The sequence below is a fragment of the Bacillus rossius genome, chromosome 8 (assembly GCF_032445375.1).
Source record: "Bacillus rossius redtenbacheri isolate Brsri chromosome 8, Brsri_v3, whole genome shotgun sequence".
Lineage (NCBI taxonomy): Eukaryota > Metazoa > Arthropoda > Insecta > Phasmatodea > Bacillidae > Bacillus > Bacillus rossius.
The window spans coordinates 3,025,223-3,046,456 of NC_086336.1; the positions used below are offsets into that span (position 1 = coordinate 3,025,223).

The following is a 21,234-nucleotide window of genomic DNA, read 5'->3' on the forward strand; positions in this document are numbered from 1 at the left end:
CGTCCACACACTTGTCCGCCTCTACTCGCGCCGCAACACATTTTGCGTTGCTATCACCTGAGGTGCTTGAAGTCACTTGTCACCAGATATCTCCTGTTCACAGCAACAACTCCTTCACCCAGCCTGGCACACACATTTTCCCCCTAGCACCTCGCCACACACCCATGCAGAGTGTGATTCAAAAAATTCTAGAAATAGTTACAGGCAAAAAAACACTATCCAACAAAGTGCATGCTATTAACAAAGGTTAGGACTAACTGACATTTTCATATTTTTAAGAAATGGGTTTTTTGAGTAATTGTGAATCAAAAATGGTACTTTTGTCAAATTTTGCAAAATTTAAATTTAAATGTTAATAATTATTCCCTGCATCATAGAAATAAAACCCATTTTTCCTGTGAAAATACTGTAATAGTTCTACATATTGCCAGAATTCCTTTTTAAAAAAATTGTTTATTCCATGGAATTTGTTTTTTGAAAATCCAAAAAAAAATTAATATACATTAGAACCTCGATGATACGTTCCCGTTTCATACATTTTCTCGTGTCATACGCTGATTAATTTTGGTCCCGCCTAAAGTACTATATTTACAATGGTTTACTTTCCCGGAACATAAATTATAAAATCATTAATTTCCCGTTTCATACGTTTTTACAAAGCGGAAAAGTCCTAAAATTCACAAAATTTTGTTATATTCCTCCGGATAAACTACATTTTAATGCTTTTATTTTGAAAAACGTTCATTGTTTACCTTTGCGAACGTAAGAAAATAACTTTATCGCACCATAGATACGGATAGTATCAGGAAGACTGTGCACTTCGCTAGTAACATCTATGGCCAGCACCTAGCGAGACTAGTGGCGCAAACTAGCAATGATTAAGAACACGCGCTTTACCAAGGCACGGATCTCATATTTTGTGCATTCATTAATCTTTGAACTGAATATACCCGTTTGTTATTGTTTTCCTATGATCGGATTGTTTTGGATTTTACGTTTCTCAAGATAAAATTTTATTGAAAATTGTTCTGTTGGATAAAGTTGTATGTAAAATGAAACAAACAAGTAAAATTTTCTGATTTTTTTTTTTTTTACAATAGCCTAATTTTTTTTATTTCTAATTTAGGCTTGGTGACTTTTCCCCCCTTCCAAGAAAGGACTTCATAACATTTTGCAAGGCCACTGTTGCTCATGTCAGCTTTACTTGATTATGGACTGTATTTTACATTTCTGGTGTTTACACATTATGTATTTAAGTTTAATCTGACATTGTGCTGGTATGCTAGATTGAAAATTAAATTTATTATTGCGATTCCCTTTTCATACACTTTCCCGCATCATACACCATTTTTGTGCCCTCCGTTGAAAAGTGTATGACAGGGGTTCTACTGTATGTTAAAATTTTGAGTTTTCCCTCCTTCAATGTATTGTCATGGGGCTCATTGGAACTATACCACTCTGTAGTTCAATATAATATCTACAAAAAAAAAAGAGCGGAATTCGTTATATAGTTTTGAAATGCAGCTTATTTGAAAAACACTCTTTTTTCCAACTTTTTATAATTTTTGATATCTGAGCTATCACATAACTCATGAAATAGTATAAATAGTTGTAAAAAATTCACAATTTGTAAAGTAATCTAGAATCATATAGTTGTGTTCTACTCTAGAGAAGGCATGCTACACCTTTTGGCTTTCATTTATAACTGAATATTCACAAGAAAGTTCTGATGATGGATGATACAGTCTTGTCTTTCTGCTGCCCTTGTGAAGTATTTCTAGTGTGTATGAATGAGCACGAAGCAGAAACTTGTTGTTCTTGGATCAGCGCACGAACCTGGACGTGAACCTGGCGGTGAACAACCTGCTGAGCCGCGACGACGAGGAAGGGGACGACGCAGACGACGCCCCGGACTCGTACGTGCCGGAGGACCTGATATCCTTGCTCGACGGAGGCTTCCACGCAGACCACTCCGTCATCATCGACGCCGACGCCATGTTTTCCGAGGACATGTTCGGATACTCCGCCATCAGGAAGTAAGCAATGCCGTCAACTCATCTGCAGGAATGATTGTTTGGTAGGCTTGTGTGATTGTGTTTTTATTTTGTAAGAATTGAATTCTGGCATACAAATATTTTTACTTGGCAAGCAATTTTATTGTGATTGCATTTAGATACCTTCAAACGTTCTAATTAAATATATTTTAATTGAAAATATTGGAGGCTATTATAAACCTACTAAGGACAATAGAATTCAAAGACAACTATGATAATCAACTGATTATGCCTTACTGAAAAGTATCTTAATAATATTGTTGAAAGTCGGGGAGGGAGGGATTTTGCGATGGCTCTGCGGTAAAAGAACTGCCTTGCACGGAAGCCGGCACTCGGCTCCTGACAGGTAGTTCTTCAAGCAGTCTGGCTGTGACGTACTTTCATCTCGGAGAGGCGGACGTCGCAGTGCACCCGAGGTGCTCCCGTGGTGAGGAAGCGTGTCCCGTGTCCGCAGCCGGGGCAGCTCCGGCAGCAGGCGCCTGACCCTGGAGCGGGACCGCGAGGCGGACAGAGAGAGAGACCGCGAGAGAGACAGCTTCTCTCGTTGGCGCGACCGGCAGTATTTCGGACCGCGGCGCTGGCTGGAGAGCGCGCTCAGGGACTCATCGTGGGACAAAGATCCAGGTAGCCAACACTGGTCATTGTGAACTGTTGGTACGAACTGCTGAGCTTTTTTTGTGAACAAAGTAGCATATTTGGTTATTTGGCAGATATTTATCTGCTTGGGAATAGTATGAGAACTGTATGTGATTTTATTTGAGTGCCGGTAATTTGTGTGTTTAAGTAATAAGAATTTTAAGGAACACACATTTAAAACGTGAAAACAATCCCATTTTATTTTTGGTGCCTTATCTCTGCCTCCAGAAGCCACCACTGTTCAGTCATCTTTTACTTTCTCTTGCATAGCTGGAGGGTGAATAACTAAGGAGCCTCCCCTCTCCCCCCGGCTCTTCGATGGCGTGAAGGAGGATCACTTGGACCTGGAATTGCTGTGTTATCATTCCTTCTCTGATAAAAAAATATATATAAATTCAATTAATGTTTGTTCTTCCCGTTTGCATTACTAAACCATTCATCCGACTCCGATGAAACTTGGCATACTTGAACATCGAAACACGACGAAGGTCACGGTATGGGTGAGATTTCGAAAAACCACACTCAACCTACATTCCCACTCCTTTAAACAAATCTATCTTGATGAAATTTTGTTCACTTTGCATTCAAATTAGGGGAATATTTCTTTTTATAATTGATTTTAAAAAAGTGGTGGGTCACTGTTGATATGACACACAAAAAAAATACCCTTATTGCCCTTTTTCACTCTTAAAACAGAGTTTATAATTTTTGATAAAATTTAGCACACTTACATTTCAATTAAGTGGGAAGTTACTGTCAACTGGTTTTTTTTTTTAAAAAAAGGGGGTTATGTCTTAAAACTACTCCCCGTCCCCCTTCCAGCCCTTTGTACTGCTTGATGAAAATTTGCACACTTGACATTCAACATATTTTAGAAGATCGGTCACTGTCTACATTAGTTTTTGAAAAACCACCCCATCTCACTTTTTCATTCCATAAAGCATAAGTTTGCTACACATAAATAAAATTAAGCTTAGTTATGTTAAAAACAAGAGAAAATTTACTGCTTCATCCTATTTAAAAATGGCTTACTCAATCATTCTATCCACATAACACCCTGTCTGCCCTGTCCCATCCCTTATACAGGATATTGGTATTCATTTATGAATTTTTGCACACTTGGTAATAAAATAATAAAATTGCTGTAGCAAAACAAATATTTAAGTTTCAGTGCAAATATTTTACTCTGTTCTCTTCTAGTCTACTCTACTATACTCTACTCTACAAGCCCTCAGTTGTTGGTTTTGTCCAATTTGGCTTTTAAGTTATGAATATTAATACCAAGGGTTTTTTAATTTGATTTTAGCATTTAATTTTTTTTAAATTTAAAATTAATATTTAAATTTTGGAAACAATTTTTCTTGCGAAAATGTTAAGAGGTATGCATAATGTGTTTTGAATTATATATTGATATTTAGTTACATGTTTCTTTGTTTTTTTCTTATTTTAAGTTTCAAATATAATTGTCATTGTTTGTTTGTAAGTGTTACAATGTGATGTGAGCGAATGGCTCCGCAGTAGGCACTAATGAGGTGTCGGTGGTGTAGTAATTGCCTGTGTGTCAGATGCGAAGAAGAAGGAGTACGCGACGCAGAGCCCCCTGTGGATGTCGGACGACCTGGAGTTCTGGCCCGACCGCGGCTCAGAGTCGCTGCCCCAGTTCGCGATGATCGCGGCGCTGCACAGCGAGCTGGTGGCCGTGTCGGCCTGCGGCCAGCTCTACCAGTGGAAGTGGAACGAGGCGGAGCCCTACCGCCACCCCGAGGTGCGTGTGATGCGCTGCGAATTGGGGGAAAAAATTAATTTGAAATAAATAACCACGAGGGAATCGGTACACAGTCATAGGTTAAGTACCCTCAACACATGATTCTTCCACATTTTGTAGTTCTCAGGGTTAAGTCATTATTTAGAATGGGTTGATGTAGGAATTTCAACTAATTTTTACTCACCAGAACAACACTCAAACCCTAAAATTTTGTTTTTAGTTTTAAGTCTACGTTCAATTTTTTTTTTGTAGGAAAATGGTTGATGTTATTTGTAGAATTTATTTAACTAAATATTGTGTTTGTTTCCAATATATGTGGGGACACCAATAAAAGGTAAGAAGTGTGAAATTAGAGAAAAGTTGATAAAATTCATTTTTTTTAAATTTTTTTTTCATTATTTAAAAAAGGTTTTGGAAACATTAAGTTTGGCATAAAATACTGTTATTTCCATTTGATCATTGATGTAATTCCTGAAACAATCATGTGGCATGTCATAGATTTTCACACAGAGCACAAATTTTAAGAACAATATATTTTGATATCTCAACCTAACTATTTTTTTTGAGATGGTATTGCACATTTTATGTTAATGCGTGGTTTTATGTAAAAAAAAATTTATTACGTGATCTGATACTACAAATTCTGATGTTTTTTAAATGGGAACTCTCCCTTCTTGAAACGTAGGGTGGAAAATCAGTATTTCGTGTTTCCCAAATTTACTGCAGTAATATACATGTTAAATTGCCAAAACTTTTCTTAAAACTACCTATGTAATGTGTGACACTGGGGGGCTCAATGTTTACTTGCGAATTTAATGAAGAATAACCTACTGTTACAGGGTTCTTACCTTTTTCTAGGCTGAAGGAAGGTTTCAATGCAAGGAATGCTTTAAGTAACTGCATACATTTATTAACATAATTATCTTCTCCAGATTGGGTCACCAACATTAGCATTTTTAAAACTGCGCTCAGTGAACTTGCATGCGGTAGGAACCCCGGCCGCTTGACGCTCTGGCTTTTCCGCAGAAAGCACTGTTCACACGAGCACCTGCAATGATACGAACGACAACCAAGTACATGCAGTCGTGTGTCGTCCAAAACAAACTTCAACATGAAAGGACTTTAATTTATAAATTTGCATGTTAAAAATATTAAAAAAAATCCTCATTCACAAATATTCCAAATGATTAAATTATCAAATTATTTCAACAAGAATTATGTTTCACAATTCCATTATCGAATTTACGTGAGGCGTACATTATTATTGACAACTCTTAACTTAACACGCAAGGTAAACTGTGCATTTGTTGAATTCGTGAATCCTTGGGTACTTGAGAATAAGATTATACTGTAGTACTCATTGTATTAGTATGTGAAATCTGTAGTAACTGATAGTACAGACCTGCAAAATTCGCGATTTCGATGGCCTTCAGGATAGACTGCAAATACCCCTGTACACTAGGGTTCTGCGAATATTCGAAATTTCCGAATTCGAGTTCGAATTTTTTGATATTCGATTCGTAATTTCGAATCGAATTCATTTTACAATAATTCGACTTGGAAAATCTGGCCCGGGTACACTAATATAAGACATCCCCCTCCCCCATTTTTAAAAGAAATGTAAATGGGCGATTAGATCTTCCACTTAGAAAAAATTATACATCGAAACCCCTTATTTACGTCACCGTTATTTACGTTTTCACATTATTTAACCATTTTATTTCTGTCCCGTTTTAACTTCATTTGATGTAATGCAATGAATTCCCGTTGTTTACAACGCGCCTATTGCTTTACGCAGTTTATGCCGTTCGTTCTGATAAAACTGCTTACTAACTTTATTAATCTTATAATAAAGTAATCTGATGTGTAAATCGTGTTTTAAAGACGTTTTTAAAAGTTAAAAACTTCATCTTTAACGTCTCGGGAGTCGCTTTATACCGCTTAAAGAAACGTAAGCAGCGGCAGGTGGGTTGTGTTGATTCCTGTATATCTTATAGAGAGCCCGCACGTAGTCTAAGATTGATATCGATAGCTCGCAGACTGCATGCACGCGCGCGCTCTGTCAGGAACCGAGTTAACCCGCACGATCGTTATGCGTATAGTTACAAATCACGTTCTTGTTACGGGTTTCTTTTTTTTTTTTACGTTGAATAAAATGGTTTTATTGCATCACTCATTAATTTAAATTATTTAGCTTGCTTTCACAAAGTCTACTTTTTAAATAAACGTACTTTCCATGAATAGGTTTTGTTTTTATGGATTACTTTACATTTTTTTTTGCATAAAAGTATTCTCCGTTCACATTTACCTGAGTTTTGGAATAAACAAAGCCGCTTGTAAACAAACATTTTCATTGGCTGCCGGCCGCTGCGCACATTATTTGTGCGCAAGAAATAGTTCCTTGGTTACGTACCATTTGTAAGTATTTTTACACTGCCTTTTTTATAACAATTGTTGTTATATAGCATTATAGCGTTTCACCATTAATATCCAATACAGTTTAATGTGTCAGCAAGTATTTACTTACAATTATGTTAGCAGACGCCGCGTGTACAGTTGATGCCCGGCGCAACAACTGTATTTAGGATTCGCGCGCGCACGGTTTGTTATGGCTGACGCCGGACTGAGTTTTGTAAAGCACAGAACGGAAAAGATTTTGAAAAGTGCACAGAAAACTATGGTGTTGAATGTTTTTAAAACATTTTCAGACAAATATCCGGATTGTTGTGTGCACGATATCGCGAGTTTAACTGCGGAATTTACGAGTGTTTCGAAGAGCAGTGTGCAAGGAAAGAATTACAGGACACTGGGACATTAACAACTCCCGGGAAGAAAAGGAAACTTGAGTATCCTGTTATCAAAACTTGTGATGATTTTGTGAAGACGGCTATTAGGCGTAAAGTGCATAGTTTTTTCTTCGCAAATGAACCACCTACGCTGAACAAAGTGCTACGGTGCTTCCTGTTATATTACTTCTCCGTTATTTTATTAGCACCGACTGTACTGAAGTTAGTGTGTTGCAACTAGTGCTTGGCGCGCAAGATTAATTCAGCCTATCACTTGCTGACGCGGCGCAGTGATACGACGGTGTTTGTATATTTCAAAACTCAGCTAAGAGTGAACCCACGGTCTCACCCCTAAATTATAAACTTGATTTTAGAATAAAATGTGCAATGCTTACACGATAAAAACGATAATTTTTATTTTTTATTTTTGTACCACTTCCTTATGCTGTGAAATTTTTATTAATATTTTTATCCTTGAAAGTCAAACATGCTAAATAAGGTGGCAAGTGTGAGAGTTTTCTCTACAGCAGGCAACATATTTACCAGCCACAGAGAATTGTTGTTGCCGCACCATGTCGGTGAACTCACATTTCTCCATGACAATTTGAAATAATTTGCGAAGTGATTTATGTTAGTGCTATAGACATATAATTTTTAATTTTTTTTTTTTTAATTTTAGAGAATCTGGTTGTGCACTTCAATATAGTCTCACTTTAATTTTAGTTACTTGATTTAAACTGTGAATTATGTGACAAGGTGGTATGTTAAAAATTTTTAATGATCTATGTTATTTTAATAAATATTCCCAAATTCGATTCGAAAAAAATTCGAAACTCGTGAATTTTTTTGAAATTCGATTCGAATTTGATTCGAACAGAAAAATCACAATTCGCAGATGTCTACTGTACACTCGGGAAAATAACGCAAGTTCATTGGCTGCCGACTTGTAAGTCGTCTCAGCTGGTTTGTCTGTGATTCGATACTTCTTTGGTTGAGGGTTTATAACTGGTTGAGATTCGTCCAGATGAACAGTGAGCCAATAGCAAAATTATCTAAGAGGTATATGTGTTTGAATTCTGGCCTATCACCGAATGAATCCGCGAATATTGCAGGTCTCTACTGATGAGTTATAATTTTGCTACAGTTTGGCCAAACCTCTCCATAAGGTAGCGTTCAGGCTGATGGAAGGGACTGGAGAGGCAGTGCGGGTGTTGTCGGCAGAACCCGGCGGTGCACCACCCCAAGGCGGTGGCGCTGGCGCTGACGTCGGAGCAGGTGGTCCAGATCTCGGCCACGGTGATCCGCTGCTCGGTGGCCACGGAGAGCGGCAAGGTCGCCACCTGGCTGGACGAGCAGCTGAGCCACGCCTCGGCCAAGCTGGAGCACCCGGCCCAGAGCTTCACCGAGTTCACCCTGGACCACGTGGTGTCGCTGCACACCTGCCTGCTGTACACCGTCGCGCGCCTCGCCAGCGGCGCCCTCTACTGGTGGTCAGTTTTACAACCATCTGTGTCAGCGATGTCCGAGAGATGCATGCCGTGGGATTCGAGTGTTGATTCCGACGATAATGTTCTGCTGGCTCTGGCATTGTGTGAACTTAAAAAAAAATGGGTTCATTACTTTAATATGAAAACAACGTGCAGCAGGGGTTTTGACCGTCATGTTTGTTATTATTTCGAAACTATTGTCCAAAGGTTTAACGATGAATGTAGGTTAAGAGTGTAAAGATAAACATTATTACTAGTGATGGGTCGATTCCGATTCCGGAATCGGTCGGTCCCACCGATTCCAGTATAATCGTGGGATTCAGAATACAATGGTTTTGGAATCGACCATGACCGATTCCTGCATTGTTTTTAAGTTTGCAAAATACATCTCCTACGCAACGTAAGAAAATACTAAAATGAATGCAAATATAATTTTTAAACTACATAATACAATCTTTTTTACGGAACTGATTTACGAATTACGGTAATTAACGTATTTATTTCCTTGCACCGCCATTTTCCCTATAGTACAAATGCAGTATCTACTTTCCCGCTTTAAACGAAAGCATTTTTCGGAAATTACGTTGCAGCAGCACTGCATTTAATAGTAAACCTTCAAAAATAACTAGACAAAACCATAAATGTGTAAAGAAAATTATGTAAATGTAAACGGCAAGTAAAATAACGTAAACGTGAACTATTTGATCATGGCAGCTACATTTGCCATTGTAAACAACCTAATTTTTTGTTTGTGCTACCGGCCATGGTAAACCATACGGCCATGAACCAAATCTTTGGTGACGTGAACGTGAAAATTAAGATGTTTCACATCTCTGCACTTTAAACTTTAAAGAATTAAAGGAAATAATTTTTGAACGAGATTTTACCCAAATTCACAGTGGCGACCATATTAAAATAAGTTTAAAAGCAACATAACCAAATTGCTGTAAATCGGCGTTCTTGTGCGTGTTCAGCGATGCTCTTTTGTATTTTTACATTAGATATATTTTGGAAAGGCGGTTGGCTAATCTGAATTTCCAAACATTGCTGCTGAAACGTTCGTAAATTTTTATTACCAAACATAAACAATCTTTTGAAAGTAGTTGTGTTTAACAGAATTGTTTCCGATAAATTTCTGAAATGAATTAAATGTTAACACGCGATTATTTCAAGAGTTTAAATATTTTGTGTAAGAAAATCTCACCATAAAATGTGGAAATTTTGAGATGCTAAAACATGCACAGAATGTTCTTAGTCAAGAACCGAAAATTTATTTTCTCTTTACGGTTGTGAAGAACTGCAAGACTGGATGGATTTATTCTTTTCACCAAGTGAGATAATTAAGTTCTAGGTAATATATTAAAACTTAAGCATCTCTGACATTTTATTTTAGTGTGGTGCATATTTGTTTCTTGTCATTTCCATCATAATGAGATAATAAAGTTTTATTTTTACATTTCCCCCTTTTTATTTTTTTTCGCCCAGGTCCCTTGAAATATGTATCAACGAGGTTATATTGTCATTTTATTTGGATCATTATTTAGTTGTGCTTGAAAATAAAATTCTTAACCTAAACATACAAATTTCTTTTTTTACAATTAATTAATTGAGTTGATAATGTAAGGTATCTAAAGTTGGTTAAGTTATAACATTATTTACAAAATACGTCATAAACTCATAAGACATCTTTGATTATTGGCAGTGTTTGAACACATGTTTCGTCTAACTATATGCAAGGTTATAAGGCCAAATTGTGCTAGAAATTCAAGGTAGCATAACTTGATGGTAATGAACATACTTTTTAACATTATATAAGCTGTATATAATGTTAATTTCTGCACAGAAAATGAAACACAATGCAATTATATTTTTAAAATCATAAACAACCTTTTTTTTCTGAGTATATTACTCTGTTGAACATTGTCAGCTAAAAATTAAGGAATCTGAATCGGATTCGAAGAATCGACCCTTTAATTTAAGAATCGAAAATGGAATCGGAATCGGTATATTTTAGGAATCGGCCCAACACTAATTATTACATTATTTTATTCCGTAAATGATTTAACGTTATGTGTGGATGGGATCTATAAATGCAAAGGTTTTTAATGGTGAAAATTAACATTTGGATATTTGGAAGTGATCAAGGGAATAGTTATCTAAACTTTAAATACAGGAAAAGGTATTATGTGGAATGTCTTGAGCTAGTTTTACTGTATTCACAGTGGCCTAACCCCTGTGAACCACATCCCAACCAGAGACTTGAATAATAAGAGGGTAGAACGAAGTAGCATTACATGCTTTAGTCTTTTATTTGTAATAAATGCCTTTTCGTTTCTGCATCAATTAAAGATATTTTCCGAAAAGTTAACTAAATATATCACAGTTACTAAGTATAATCCTAGATATTTTCAGGTTTGTACCAGTGAGGTTTTACTAATGTTTTATTGTTTCCCTGTACAGTAGAACCCCTGTCATACACTTTTCAACGGAGGGCACAAAAATGGTGTATGATGCGGGAAAGTGTATGAAAAGGGAATGGCAATAATGAAATTTTTTTCCAATCCAGCATATCAGCACAGTGCCAGATTAAACATAAATATATACAGTAAAACCCCTTATTTGCACTTTTCAAGGAACCCCAAGGAAAAAGTGTAAATTGCGGGAAAGTGTAAATTGTGGGAAAGCACTTTTATTGGCAGTTAATGCTAAATTTTAGCTTAAAAAAATGTATCAGCATTTACTGGTGCTACAAGACAAACAATAGTTGTTTACAACACATTTAGGGCACTGCAAAAATATAATTTTCTTAAATATAAAATATAAAAAACAATGCAACATAAAGCCTACATTAAATTTTCTCTAGTACAGTTTTATAGGTGTACATACTAGTATAAATTCAACACTTTTAAAGAAATCTGAAATCCTATTTTTAATTATTGTGTTTAAAGTACTAACAGGAATATTCAGTTCCTTGGCCAAAACCACTCGGGTACCCACATGCTTGTCAAACTTCTCAATAATTTTAATTTTATCTTCAATAGATAAAGTATTTCGTGGAACTTTATACCTATCCATCTTCAATCAAAATCTTGCCATAAATAATATTGTGAACGATAAAAAAAACACGTACTAACCAAAACGGACGTTGACTAATGTAAACAATGAAAGCCATCATAGATATGTACTGTACATAATGCAGCACTACTAAATATACGTACTGTGTATGAGCGCTTTCCGGTAGTATCGATAGCTCAGCGCTTCGGACTATGCTCTGCTACGAGAGTGCTCTATGACACCATAAATAAAACCGTTTGTGGTTCTGCTACGAAAGTTCTCTATGGCAGCAAAGATTAAAACGTTAGTAGAGGAGAGGCACCATAGAACTTGTCGATACATCAAAACGAAAGGTTACAGACAATAGGCGAACTACTTCAAACTTTTCACATCTATGACTAACGTGACGAGTATTTACATTTTTACCGTGTTTTGAAACGTACATTCCGGGTTTTTTGGTTACGTAGCGGTGTAATTTCAGGGAAAATGCAACACGAAAGTTAATGTACAATAAAACGGACCTACATAAAATGACGTTATTTGCGGGAAAACGTAAATAACGAGAACGTAAATACGAGGTTTTACTGTATGTGTAAATAATTGCATTATATTAATGAAAGATATGAATTCATCATTATATTATACATATAATAAAACCACCAGAAATGTAAAATACAGTCCATAATCAAGTAAAGCTGACATGAGAAACAGTGGCCTTAAAAAATGTTATGAAGTCCTTTCTTGGAGGGGGGGAAAAGTCACCAAGCCTAAATTAGAAATTAAAAAAATTAGGCTATTGTAAAAAAAAATCAGAAATTTTTGCTTGTTTATTACATTTTACAAACAACTTTATGCAACAGAACAATTTTCAATAAAATTTTAACTTGAGAAACGTAAAATTCAAAACAATCCAATCGTAAAAAAACAATAACAAACGGATATATTCAGTTCAAAGATAAACGACTGCACAAAATATGAGATCCGTGCCTTGGTAAAGCACGTGCACCATTTTCATGATCATTTCTTGTTTGCGCCACTAGTCTCGCTTGGTGCTGGCCATAGATGCTACTAGCGAAGTGCACAGTCTTCCTGATACTATCCATATCTATGGTGTGATAGTTATTTTCTTACGTTTGCAAATGTAAACAATGATCGTTTTTCAAAATAAAAGCATTAAAACCGAGTTTATAAGGAGGAATATAAAAAATTATTGTGGATTTTAGGACTTTTCCGCTTCGTAAAAACTAGGGATGGGGCGAATCCTGATTTCCTCGAATCCGAATCCTAACTCGAATCCTCGACTAGAATTGCCGAATCTCGAACCCAAACCCGAATCTTTTAATAGATGATGTCCACATATCTAATGTAAGTGAGATGTATTCTGCTTGCACTAAAAGTCCCTTGGCTTTATCACATGTAGTTTGGTACATTTCTGGTATAAGTGTATATAAAGACAACAATTTTTTCTTGAGAAATTTCAGTTTTTGTACAGATTAGCGGTTAGGATTTTTTCTATAAATAAGCTAGAGGTCTGTGAGCCTAAGAATTTTACTTCGAGCCGAGCTCGAGCTTTTGTGGAACAGTTACACTTTTGGGAAATTATTTTTATCTTAAACTTAGTATAATGTTTGAATAAAGTATTAAAATGAAGTGAGCTTATTAATTTTCTGAAAGTATTGACAGTGTGTGTTTACATTTTGCACTGCTAGAAAAAAATAACATTTTTTTTTTCCATTGAATCTTACCTGTTTCCATTGGTTCATTAGTAACTGATATCATCCAACATAACCAAGTATATGTTTGTGTAAATGTAACATATCTTTGGAAAAATTTCACCCTTGTCAATTTTTCTGGAGTCCTTACTGAGCTTCAACAAACTTGCACAAAAAATCATGTTGTTTGAAAAGTACATTCACATTGTTTCAACATTTCCACTTTTCAGCACAATAATTCTGAGAAAGATTGTCACAGAGTATTAAATTCTGTTCTTTAATCTATCATTCAGAACAATAATTTGTTCTGCACGTTCAGGAGTTAAATTAGCTCTACGATTGGAGATAGTGTTTCCAGCAAAAGAGAAGCATCTCTCGCTGGCAGCCTGCTTGGCTGGAATGCGTTAGTAAAATTGCTTAACCTCAAAATTAGTGTCATAAATATCTGTAACTGGTCATTAAAGTTTAATCAATTGAAAGTAATAAAAATAAAAACATTTTACTTCATTCAATTTACACTTGCAAAAAAAAACATACACACAATAAACCTACATGGAAATTAAAGTCTTTTTCAATATCCTGAAGTCTGAAATATGTTTACTCATGTCATTAAATGTAGAGCTGTATTGAAGAAGCCGATTTTGCCAATATTTAGTTGAATCAGCATTTCTGCCGACTTCCGATACAGTACGCTCGTTAATTTTTGGCCGATATTACTGAAAAACGAAAGACACTGCCATCATAACCTAAAAATCCACGAGTACCATTTTCACTTTTCGTAGTAGTACTGCATTCTTTCAGATCGCATTATTTCTTAGCAACATGTGCCAACCGTACATATCAAAGTTTAACATCTTTTTTTTTTTTTAACAATGTTCTTTAATTTAATATGTCATAAATAAATAATACATTACTATCACGGTAAATATACATCTCAGTTGTTACGGTAACTATAGTGCAAATATGGTAGCTATCATGCTTCTGTAGTAATTATGGTATTCTACAAAGAATCTTTAGTTATTTTTATGGTAATTATCTTAAAATAACTATTGGATTTGTACTGTAGTTATGGTACATCATCCATATTTCTTCGTATGTTGTTGTTCATTTGTCTTTTCTTCATATTTACGTGTGCCATTATTTGAGACAAGAAGTTTCAGAAAAAATTTTAACGGACATTATATCACACATTTAATGGCGTAAATGACGAGACCTCGGGCAATTTAAACGCTTTATACGGAAAAACCTACCATGCGGGACCTCGTAAGCGAGTTTACTGTATTTTTTTCCCGTAAATAGTAAAAACCGAATCCTTTGACGAATCCTATATCAGACCCGCCGAACCTTCGAATCCCTAGGATTCGGCGGATTCGGCGGATATTGGATTCGGTCGCCCCATCCCTAGTAAAAACGTATGAAACGGGAAATTAATGGTTTTATAAGTGTATGTTCCGGGAAAGTAAACCATTGTAAATATACTACTTTCGGCGGGACCGAAATTTATCGGCGTATGACACGGGAAAATGTATGAAACGGGAATGTATCATCGAGGTTCTACTGTATTTAATTCTATGTAGACTTTAATACTGTACTTTTTACAAACATGCAACTTTTTAACCCACGAAAATAACACTTAATTTTTTCTTTTTAATAAATTTGACTGCTTCAGAAGCACATTTAGTTAGGTTTTTCCATTAATTTTCTTAAGTGTTTCTTACTGTACAGCGAAGCCAGAAAAAAGCTAGTTGAAGTGTTTGCTGTTCTTATTTTTGATGACTGAATTTAGCATTGAGAGTTAATTTTTCTGCATTTTAAGTATTAAATGCAGTAAGAAATTCATTTACTTAATAGAATTTCTTTGAAGCAGTTCATTATGATTTTTTTTTTAATTCAAGTTTATTATTCATCAAACTATGGCACACATGAATAAAGTAACCTTGTTATTTTGTTATGAAGTTTTTAATAAAAATAAAGCCATTTTTAAAAAAAAAACTAAGTTTCCCAGGACTGTTTGTAAGGGGTGGAGAGCAGCCGTGTGAGCGGGCCGATGTGTTCCAGGGGCGTGCTGCCGTTCAGCCAGCGCAAGCGTCTGTGGGAGAAGTACCGCGCCAAGTCTCGAAAGCACCGGCCCTCCACGGCGAGTGCGGAGATCGTGTGTGGCAGCCAAGTGTGCATGAAGAACAGCCCCATGTACCAGCCGGGTGCCATTGGTGAGTCACCTGCATCCAAGTGTTCAATCATCCGGGGGTGGGGTATTATTTATGTTGTTTTGTTGAAGAAAGTGCTAGGTTTCTGGAACTTTTGGCAAATGTTTACTATGTTACAACATCCTACTACCACATCCCCTCTAGGAGTGAAGGGATGGATAGTATCATGACCGACTGTGTTCCCCACAGCCCGTCACTGCGCCACCCTGCTGGCTAGTCCTCGTCAACTTATTTTTAAAATTGAAATGTCTGAATGTTGCTGGAGGGCTAGTCAAAAACATCTCACATTATTTTGAAAAAAGAGTATCTCCTTTTTCCAAAAATATGAGTTATATTAATATGCATGCTACGAATATGCGATAAGAGGCTATATATTTTTGATTTGACTTAAAATAGTTTTTATTTTACTTGGTATTCACATAAATGTAAGTAATTTCTATGACAATATTATAGTGTCTTGTGATTAGTCCTTTAGAATTTTTTTTTATCCTCGGTAATCACTGTTTATTCATCATTTTAATGTATTGTTTAAACAGTTTTTGACATTGGTGCCACATTCATACAATTTATGTGTATGCATGTTTTAAGCTGATGCACATATGGAATTACAGAATTTAAAAGCTGTTCAGGGAAAGCAACTAGGTACCCAGGTTGGACTTAAATTAGAAAAAAAAGGTCAGTGTCCTTTTTTCTGCACAAAACTAAACTCAATGTGTGTGCATTGTTGTGTGTCTGTGTGCGTGGATGAGGAGAATTGCCCCCTGATTGTTTGACAGTATCAGGGCAGTGGAAGTGACGCGGGTGTGTGTGTACGTGCGTGCATGAGGAGAATTGCCCCCTGATTGATTGAGAGTATCAGGGCAGTGGAAGTGACGCGGGTGTGTGTGTACGTGCGTGCATGAGGAGAATTGCCCCCTGATTGAGAGTATCAGGGCAGTGGAAGTGACGCGGGTGTGTGTGTACGTGCGTGCATGAGGAGAATTGCCCCCTGATTGTTTGACAGTATCAGGGCAGTGGAAGTGACGCGGGTGTGTGTGTACGTGCGTGCATGAGGAGAATTGCCCCCTGATTGATTGAGAGTATCAGGGCAGTGGAAGTGACGCGGGTGTGTGTGTACGTGCGTGCATGAGGAGAATTGCCCCCTGATTGAGAGTATCAGGGCAGTGGAAGTGACGCGGGTGTGTGTGTACGTGCGTGCATGAGGAGAATTGCCCCCTGATTGTTTGACAGTATCAGGGCAGTGGAAGTGACGCGGGTGTGTGTGTACGTGCGTGCATGAGGAGAATTGCCCCCTGATTGATTGAGAGTATCAGGGCAGTGGAAGTGACGCGGGTGTGTGTGTACGTGCGTGCATGAGGAGAATTGCCCCCTGATTGAGAGTATCAGGGCAGTGGAAGTGACGCGGGTGTGTGTGTACGTGCGTGCATGAGGAGAATTGCCCCCTGATTGTTTGAGAGTACTAGGGCAGCGTGTTGTGCGGGCAGGTTTCACCGTCTCGGGCGGCGTGCCGCGAGTGGGCCAGCTGCTGAACGCGGCGTGGAACCTCACGGACGTGTGTCGCTTCAAGCTGCTGCTGCCGCCCAGCAGCGCCAGTTCCGAGCTGCGGCGCGACAGCGTGGGCGCGGCGGCCGCCAGCACGCTGCCCGCCCCGGGGGGCAGCAGCGCGGGCAAGAACAGCCACAAGGAGACGGCCGACCGCCTGGACATGCCGCCCCCTCCCTCCCCGGCCTCCAGCACCTGCAGCGACACGGGCAGCATCACCACCAGCCACAGTGAGTGCTCGGCCGTGCCACACTAGTGCTCAGATAGTTTTACTAACTCATGGAGTTTTCTTTATTATAAACCAACATATGTTAGTTATTTATGCACACATTCAACTACACAGTGCAATAAATATATATATATTTTTTATTTCCACCCATATTGTCAAACTTACATAAGGATCACACCTTTCTTTCATAATTACCAATACTTAATTTCAATAGGGTGAGTTATACTGGGTAAAAAACATATTATAGGTCCTATTTAAGTCCTTTGCGAGTGTTTTCTTCCCAAACAGGAGGTTTTATTATGTAATTGTTTTTTATGATAGGCATATTTTTAAATATGAAAATGTGACATTTTAACGGCATGTAATAACCTTCTTTTCCTGCAGAAGAAAGTCAAGTGGTGCTGCATGACTTGTCATGTCTAAAAGGTCAGGGAATTTTGACAATTGAGGTCTGGAAAACCTGGAAAAGTCAGGGAATTTTGGAATTCCAAGGTTGTAGCAACCATGTTAAAAAGAGTTAGTAGAAAAGATTTTACCATTCACTGCAGTTGTATCAGTTGAATTGAGTGAGCATCTAGTCTGATTGTTGATTGCAGAATCATGATACATTCATCCATTAACTGTTCGTAACATTTACATTATCTGTTTGCAGAGAGGCAGAAACGACTGGTGCCGAAGGGCGAAGAAACGGAGAAGAAAGACGAAGAGGAGTGGCAGCTGAAAGATGTAGTGTTTGTTGAAGACGTTAAGAGTATTCCCGTTGGTAAGTGGCGTAGAAGTATATTAAAACAGTGTAGTAAAATGAAATGCCTAAAAAATTATAAGTGCTTATAAAACTTCTAGATCTTAAAATAAAATATATGCTATTTATGTTTTCCTAATCTTATGTTAACCTTTTGGTTATATTTTGCTTTATGGTAACTTTACAGTTTATTTGTGTACGTGTTTTTTAACAATTCTATCAAATGACAAATAATAAATCATCTATAGGTTTTTAAAGAGGATAAAATTGAGAATAATTTATCGTGAAAATGTCAAATACTAAAGCAGTGTGCATTGTACGTTTCTGTTTACTGACAAAGACTTCCTCCTTATTTACATTCCACTCTAATGCGCTCTTTGGCAGTCGACGGCACACAGGCCCGCGCTGTAAGGAAGGTAACGAGTAGCGGAGCGGGGGCTTGTCGGCAGGGCGCGTGCTGAAGGTGGACGGGGCCCACGTGGCGGTGCGCTTCCCGGGCACCAAGGACGGCAAGGAGAAGGAGCAGTCCCTGGACGACACCGTGAACCTCCTGCAGGACTGCCGCCTCATGAGGAAGGACGAGCTGCAGGTGATCAAGGCAGGCGCCACCTCGCGGGCGCCCGACTGCTTCCAGCGCATCCCCCGCCGGGTCAGCATCCCCGAGGGCGGCCAGATCCTCACCGTCGCCGTCGACGGCCAGGGTAACTGCCACACATTGAATAGAATGGTTTTGAAGTCTAATAGATGTCGCATTATGTTCACTTCCTGCTTAAAGAATAGTAATTTAATTCAGATATAAGTAAGAAATGGAAATGAAATTAAAGAAATACATATGTAACCATTTCTAAATTTAATAATACAAAAAATAAGTTTGTGAAACTTTTTTTTTGTATTTTAAGAGAAATTGAAATCCCAGCATATGATTTGTAAACACATACGTAATATATTGCGCACAAACAAAGTCTTCTCCCCTGCTGGTGCTGAGCGGAGCTGTTGGTGCTGTGCAGGCATCCACGCCATCGTGAAGACGGGCATGAAGCTGAGCTACGTGCTGTACAACCTGAGCAGCGGCCGGCCCGAGCAGGACAGTCCCTTCCCGTCGGACACGGCCTCCTTCATGGGCCTGGAGCCGCGCAACATCAGCCTCATCAACGCCGGGGAGGTGAGGCGGACCTGCACTTCTGTTCTGCATCTGGCCACGTACCGTGTTTTAGCGCATAATCGTCGCACAATTAACACTAATCATGTTTGAAAAAGTAGGGGTGCAAAGTTTATGCGGGGAAAAACATTTTTTTTATTAGGTATAGTTATTCATATAAACAAAACCCGTTTAATTAAAAAGTAGAGTATATGAAAGCACACCAAAAATTTAAATTGATAAGTCATGCAACAAAAACCTTTCTTCAACTTTATATAGAAAAACAAAATCTGTAATCTGAATGCGAGCCTGAACGAATGCGTAACTATTGTCGTAGTGTACACTACGAAAGATTGCGGGTCATCAAATGTAGTTAACTCTGCACTTGACAGAGAGCGCGCGTTGCATGCATTCGGTTAGATAACAAATATTGATATTAGACTACGTGTGCGTGCTCTATATGGGAAGCAACATAACCAAACAAATGATGCCAACTGGTGCTGGCTACGTTTTTATAAGTGGTAAACAGCAGCGATGCAGATTTCAACTTTAAAATACATAGTTCTATATGGGAAAAATACCTACACATAGCGTTCACAATCTAATAGCGGGACCAAAAACATCTAGCGAATATTATTCGTGTGCGATGATTATGCAATTAAACACGGAAGTTAAAATTATATTCTACTGTTTAAATGTTATTCATAAAGAAAATTTTTAGAAAAATTAACAATTTTTTTTTTACCAAAAAATTAAAGTTTTGTGTGATAAAATCTACATCTTTTATTTACCGTTTGGTTTGGTTCATTCATAGGAAATATACAATAAGTGAAGTGCATCAGCTGGTTATACAATGTAATGCAAAATGCCACACGAAGGTGTTGGTGTCGGGAAGAGAGAGCCGGGTTGTTGTGACGAGCCAGTGGCGTGCGTGTTGTGGCCGGGCAGACGAGCGAGAGCGTGCTGATCCTGCGGGACGGCAACGGCACCATCTACCCGCTGGCCAAGGACTGCGTGGAGAGCATCAGGGACCCCCTGTGGCTGGACCTGCCCCCGGTGCGCTGCATGGGCGCCGGCACGCACGCGCTCAGCGTGGCCAGCAGTGCCAACCTGAAGAACCAGGTGGCGCTGGTGGTGCTGGCCCTGGAAAGCCAGCTGCTCATGCCGCGCCTGCTGCGCTGCGACCTGGAGGGCGTGAGGCAGGTGCTGGCCGGCCTGGACGGCGACAACAGTGAGTGTCTCTCTCTCCCTCTCTCTCCCTCTCTCTTTCCGTCTCCCACTCCCTTTCCCTCTCCCACTCCCTTTCCCTCTCCCACTCCCTTTCCCTCTCGCTCTCCCTCTCCCTTTCCCTCTCCCTCCTCTCGGCTCCGTTGTTCTGCCGCATATATCCACTCGGTGCGATATCGCGGGCTTCTAAGGCACCCAAGTCTTCGTAATCATCATTTCCAACACAAAAAAAAATGTGTCGTTCCTGCGATTGTTAAGATTTATTTTGTATATTTTTTTTGTTAATTATACATGCGCATAAGTTCCGGAAAGTTTCTTGCGGTTGGTTCACTTGGTACTCGTAGCCATCTTGTCTCGATGATGTATTATTTTTAGGCCGGTGTGTGTGTGTGGGTTTTTTTTTTTTTTTTTTTAAATCAAATTTGATTAACAAATTATTCCCGGATGCAAATGTTGCATTCAAATAATAAGAATTAAATATTTGCAATCCCATAAAAATGTTTTATCTATCACACCACATCACTTACTGTAAAATCAGTATAGAATTATAAAATTTTTGGCATTTAAAATTTAAAAGTTTTTAAAATTTTAGATTGTTTATATTTAAAAAAAAAATTGTTACATCACTACAATTCAGCAATGTTTACTCCTAGTG

General features: G+C 38.2%; 1 protein-coding gene across 10 annotated transcripts in view; it reads left to right on the forward strand.

The window, feature by feature from the left end:
- Positions 1 to 21,234, forward strand: part of LOC134535487 (E3 ubiquitin-protein ligase UBR5) — a 172,261-nt gene that overhangs the window by 18,089 nt on the left and 132,938 nt on the right. For all 10 annotated transcript variants that reach the window (XM_063374610.1, XM_063374614.1, XM_063374615.1 and 7 more), the window contains exons 4-13: positions 1,828 to 2,036; positions 2,509 to 2,678; positions 4,256 to 4,455; positions 8,463 to 8,731; positions 15,553 to 15,704; positions 17,186 to 17,473; positions 18,125 to 18,235; positions 18,664 to 18,915; positions 19,222 to 19,376; positions 20,301 to 20,583. In XM_063374610.1, the coding sequence (XP_063230680.1) occupies positions 1,828 to 2,036; positions 2,509 to 2,678; positions 4,256 to 4,455; positions 8,463 to 8,731; positions 15,553 to 15,704; positions 17,186 to 17,473; positions 18,125 to 18,235; positions 18,664 to 18,915; positions 19,222 to 19,376; positions 20,301 to 20,583 (2,089 nt within the window). The remainder of the gene's footprint in view (positions 1 to 1,827; positions 2,037 to 2,508; positions 2,679 to 4,255; positions 4,456 to 8,462; positions 8,732 to 15,552; positions 15,705 to 17,185; positions 17,474 to 18,124; positions 18,236 to 18,663; positions 18,916 to 19,221; positions 19,377 to 20,300; positions 20,584 to 21,234) is intronic.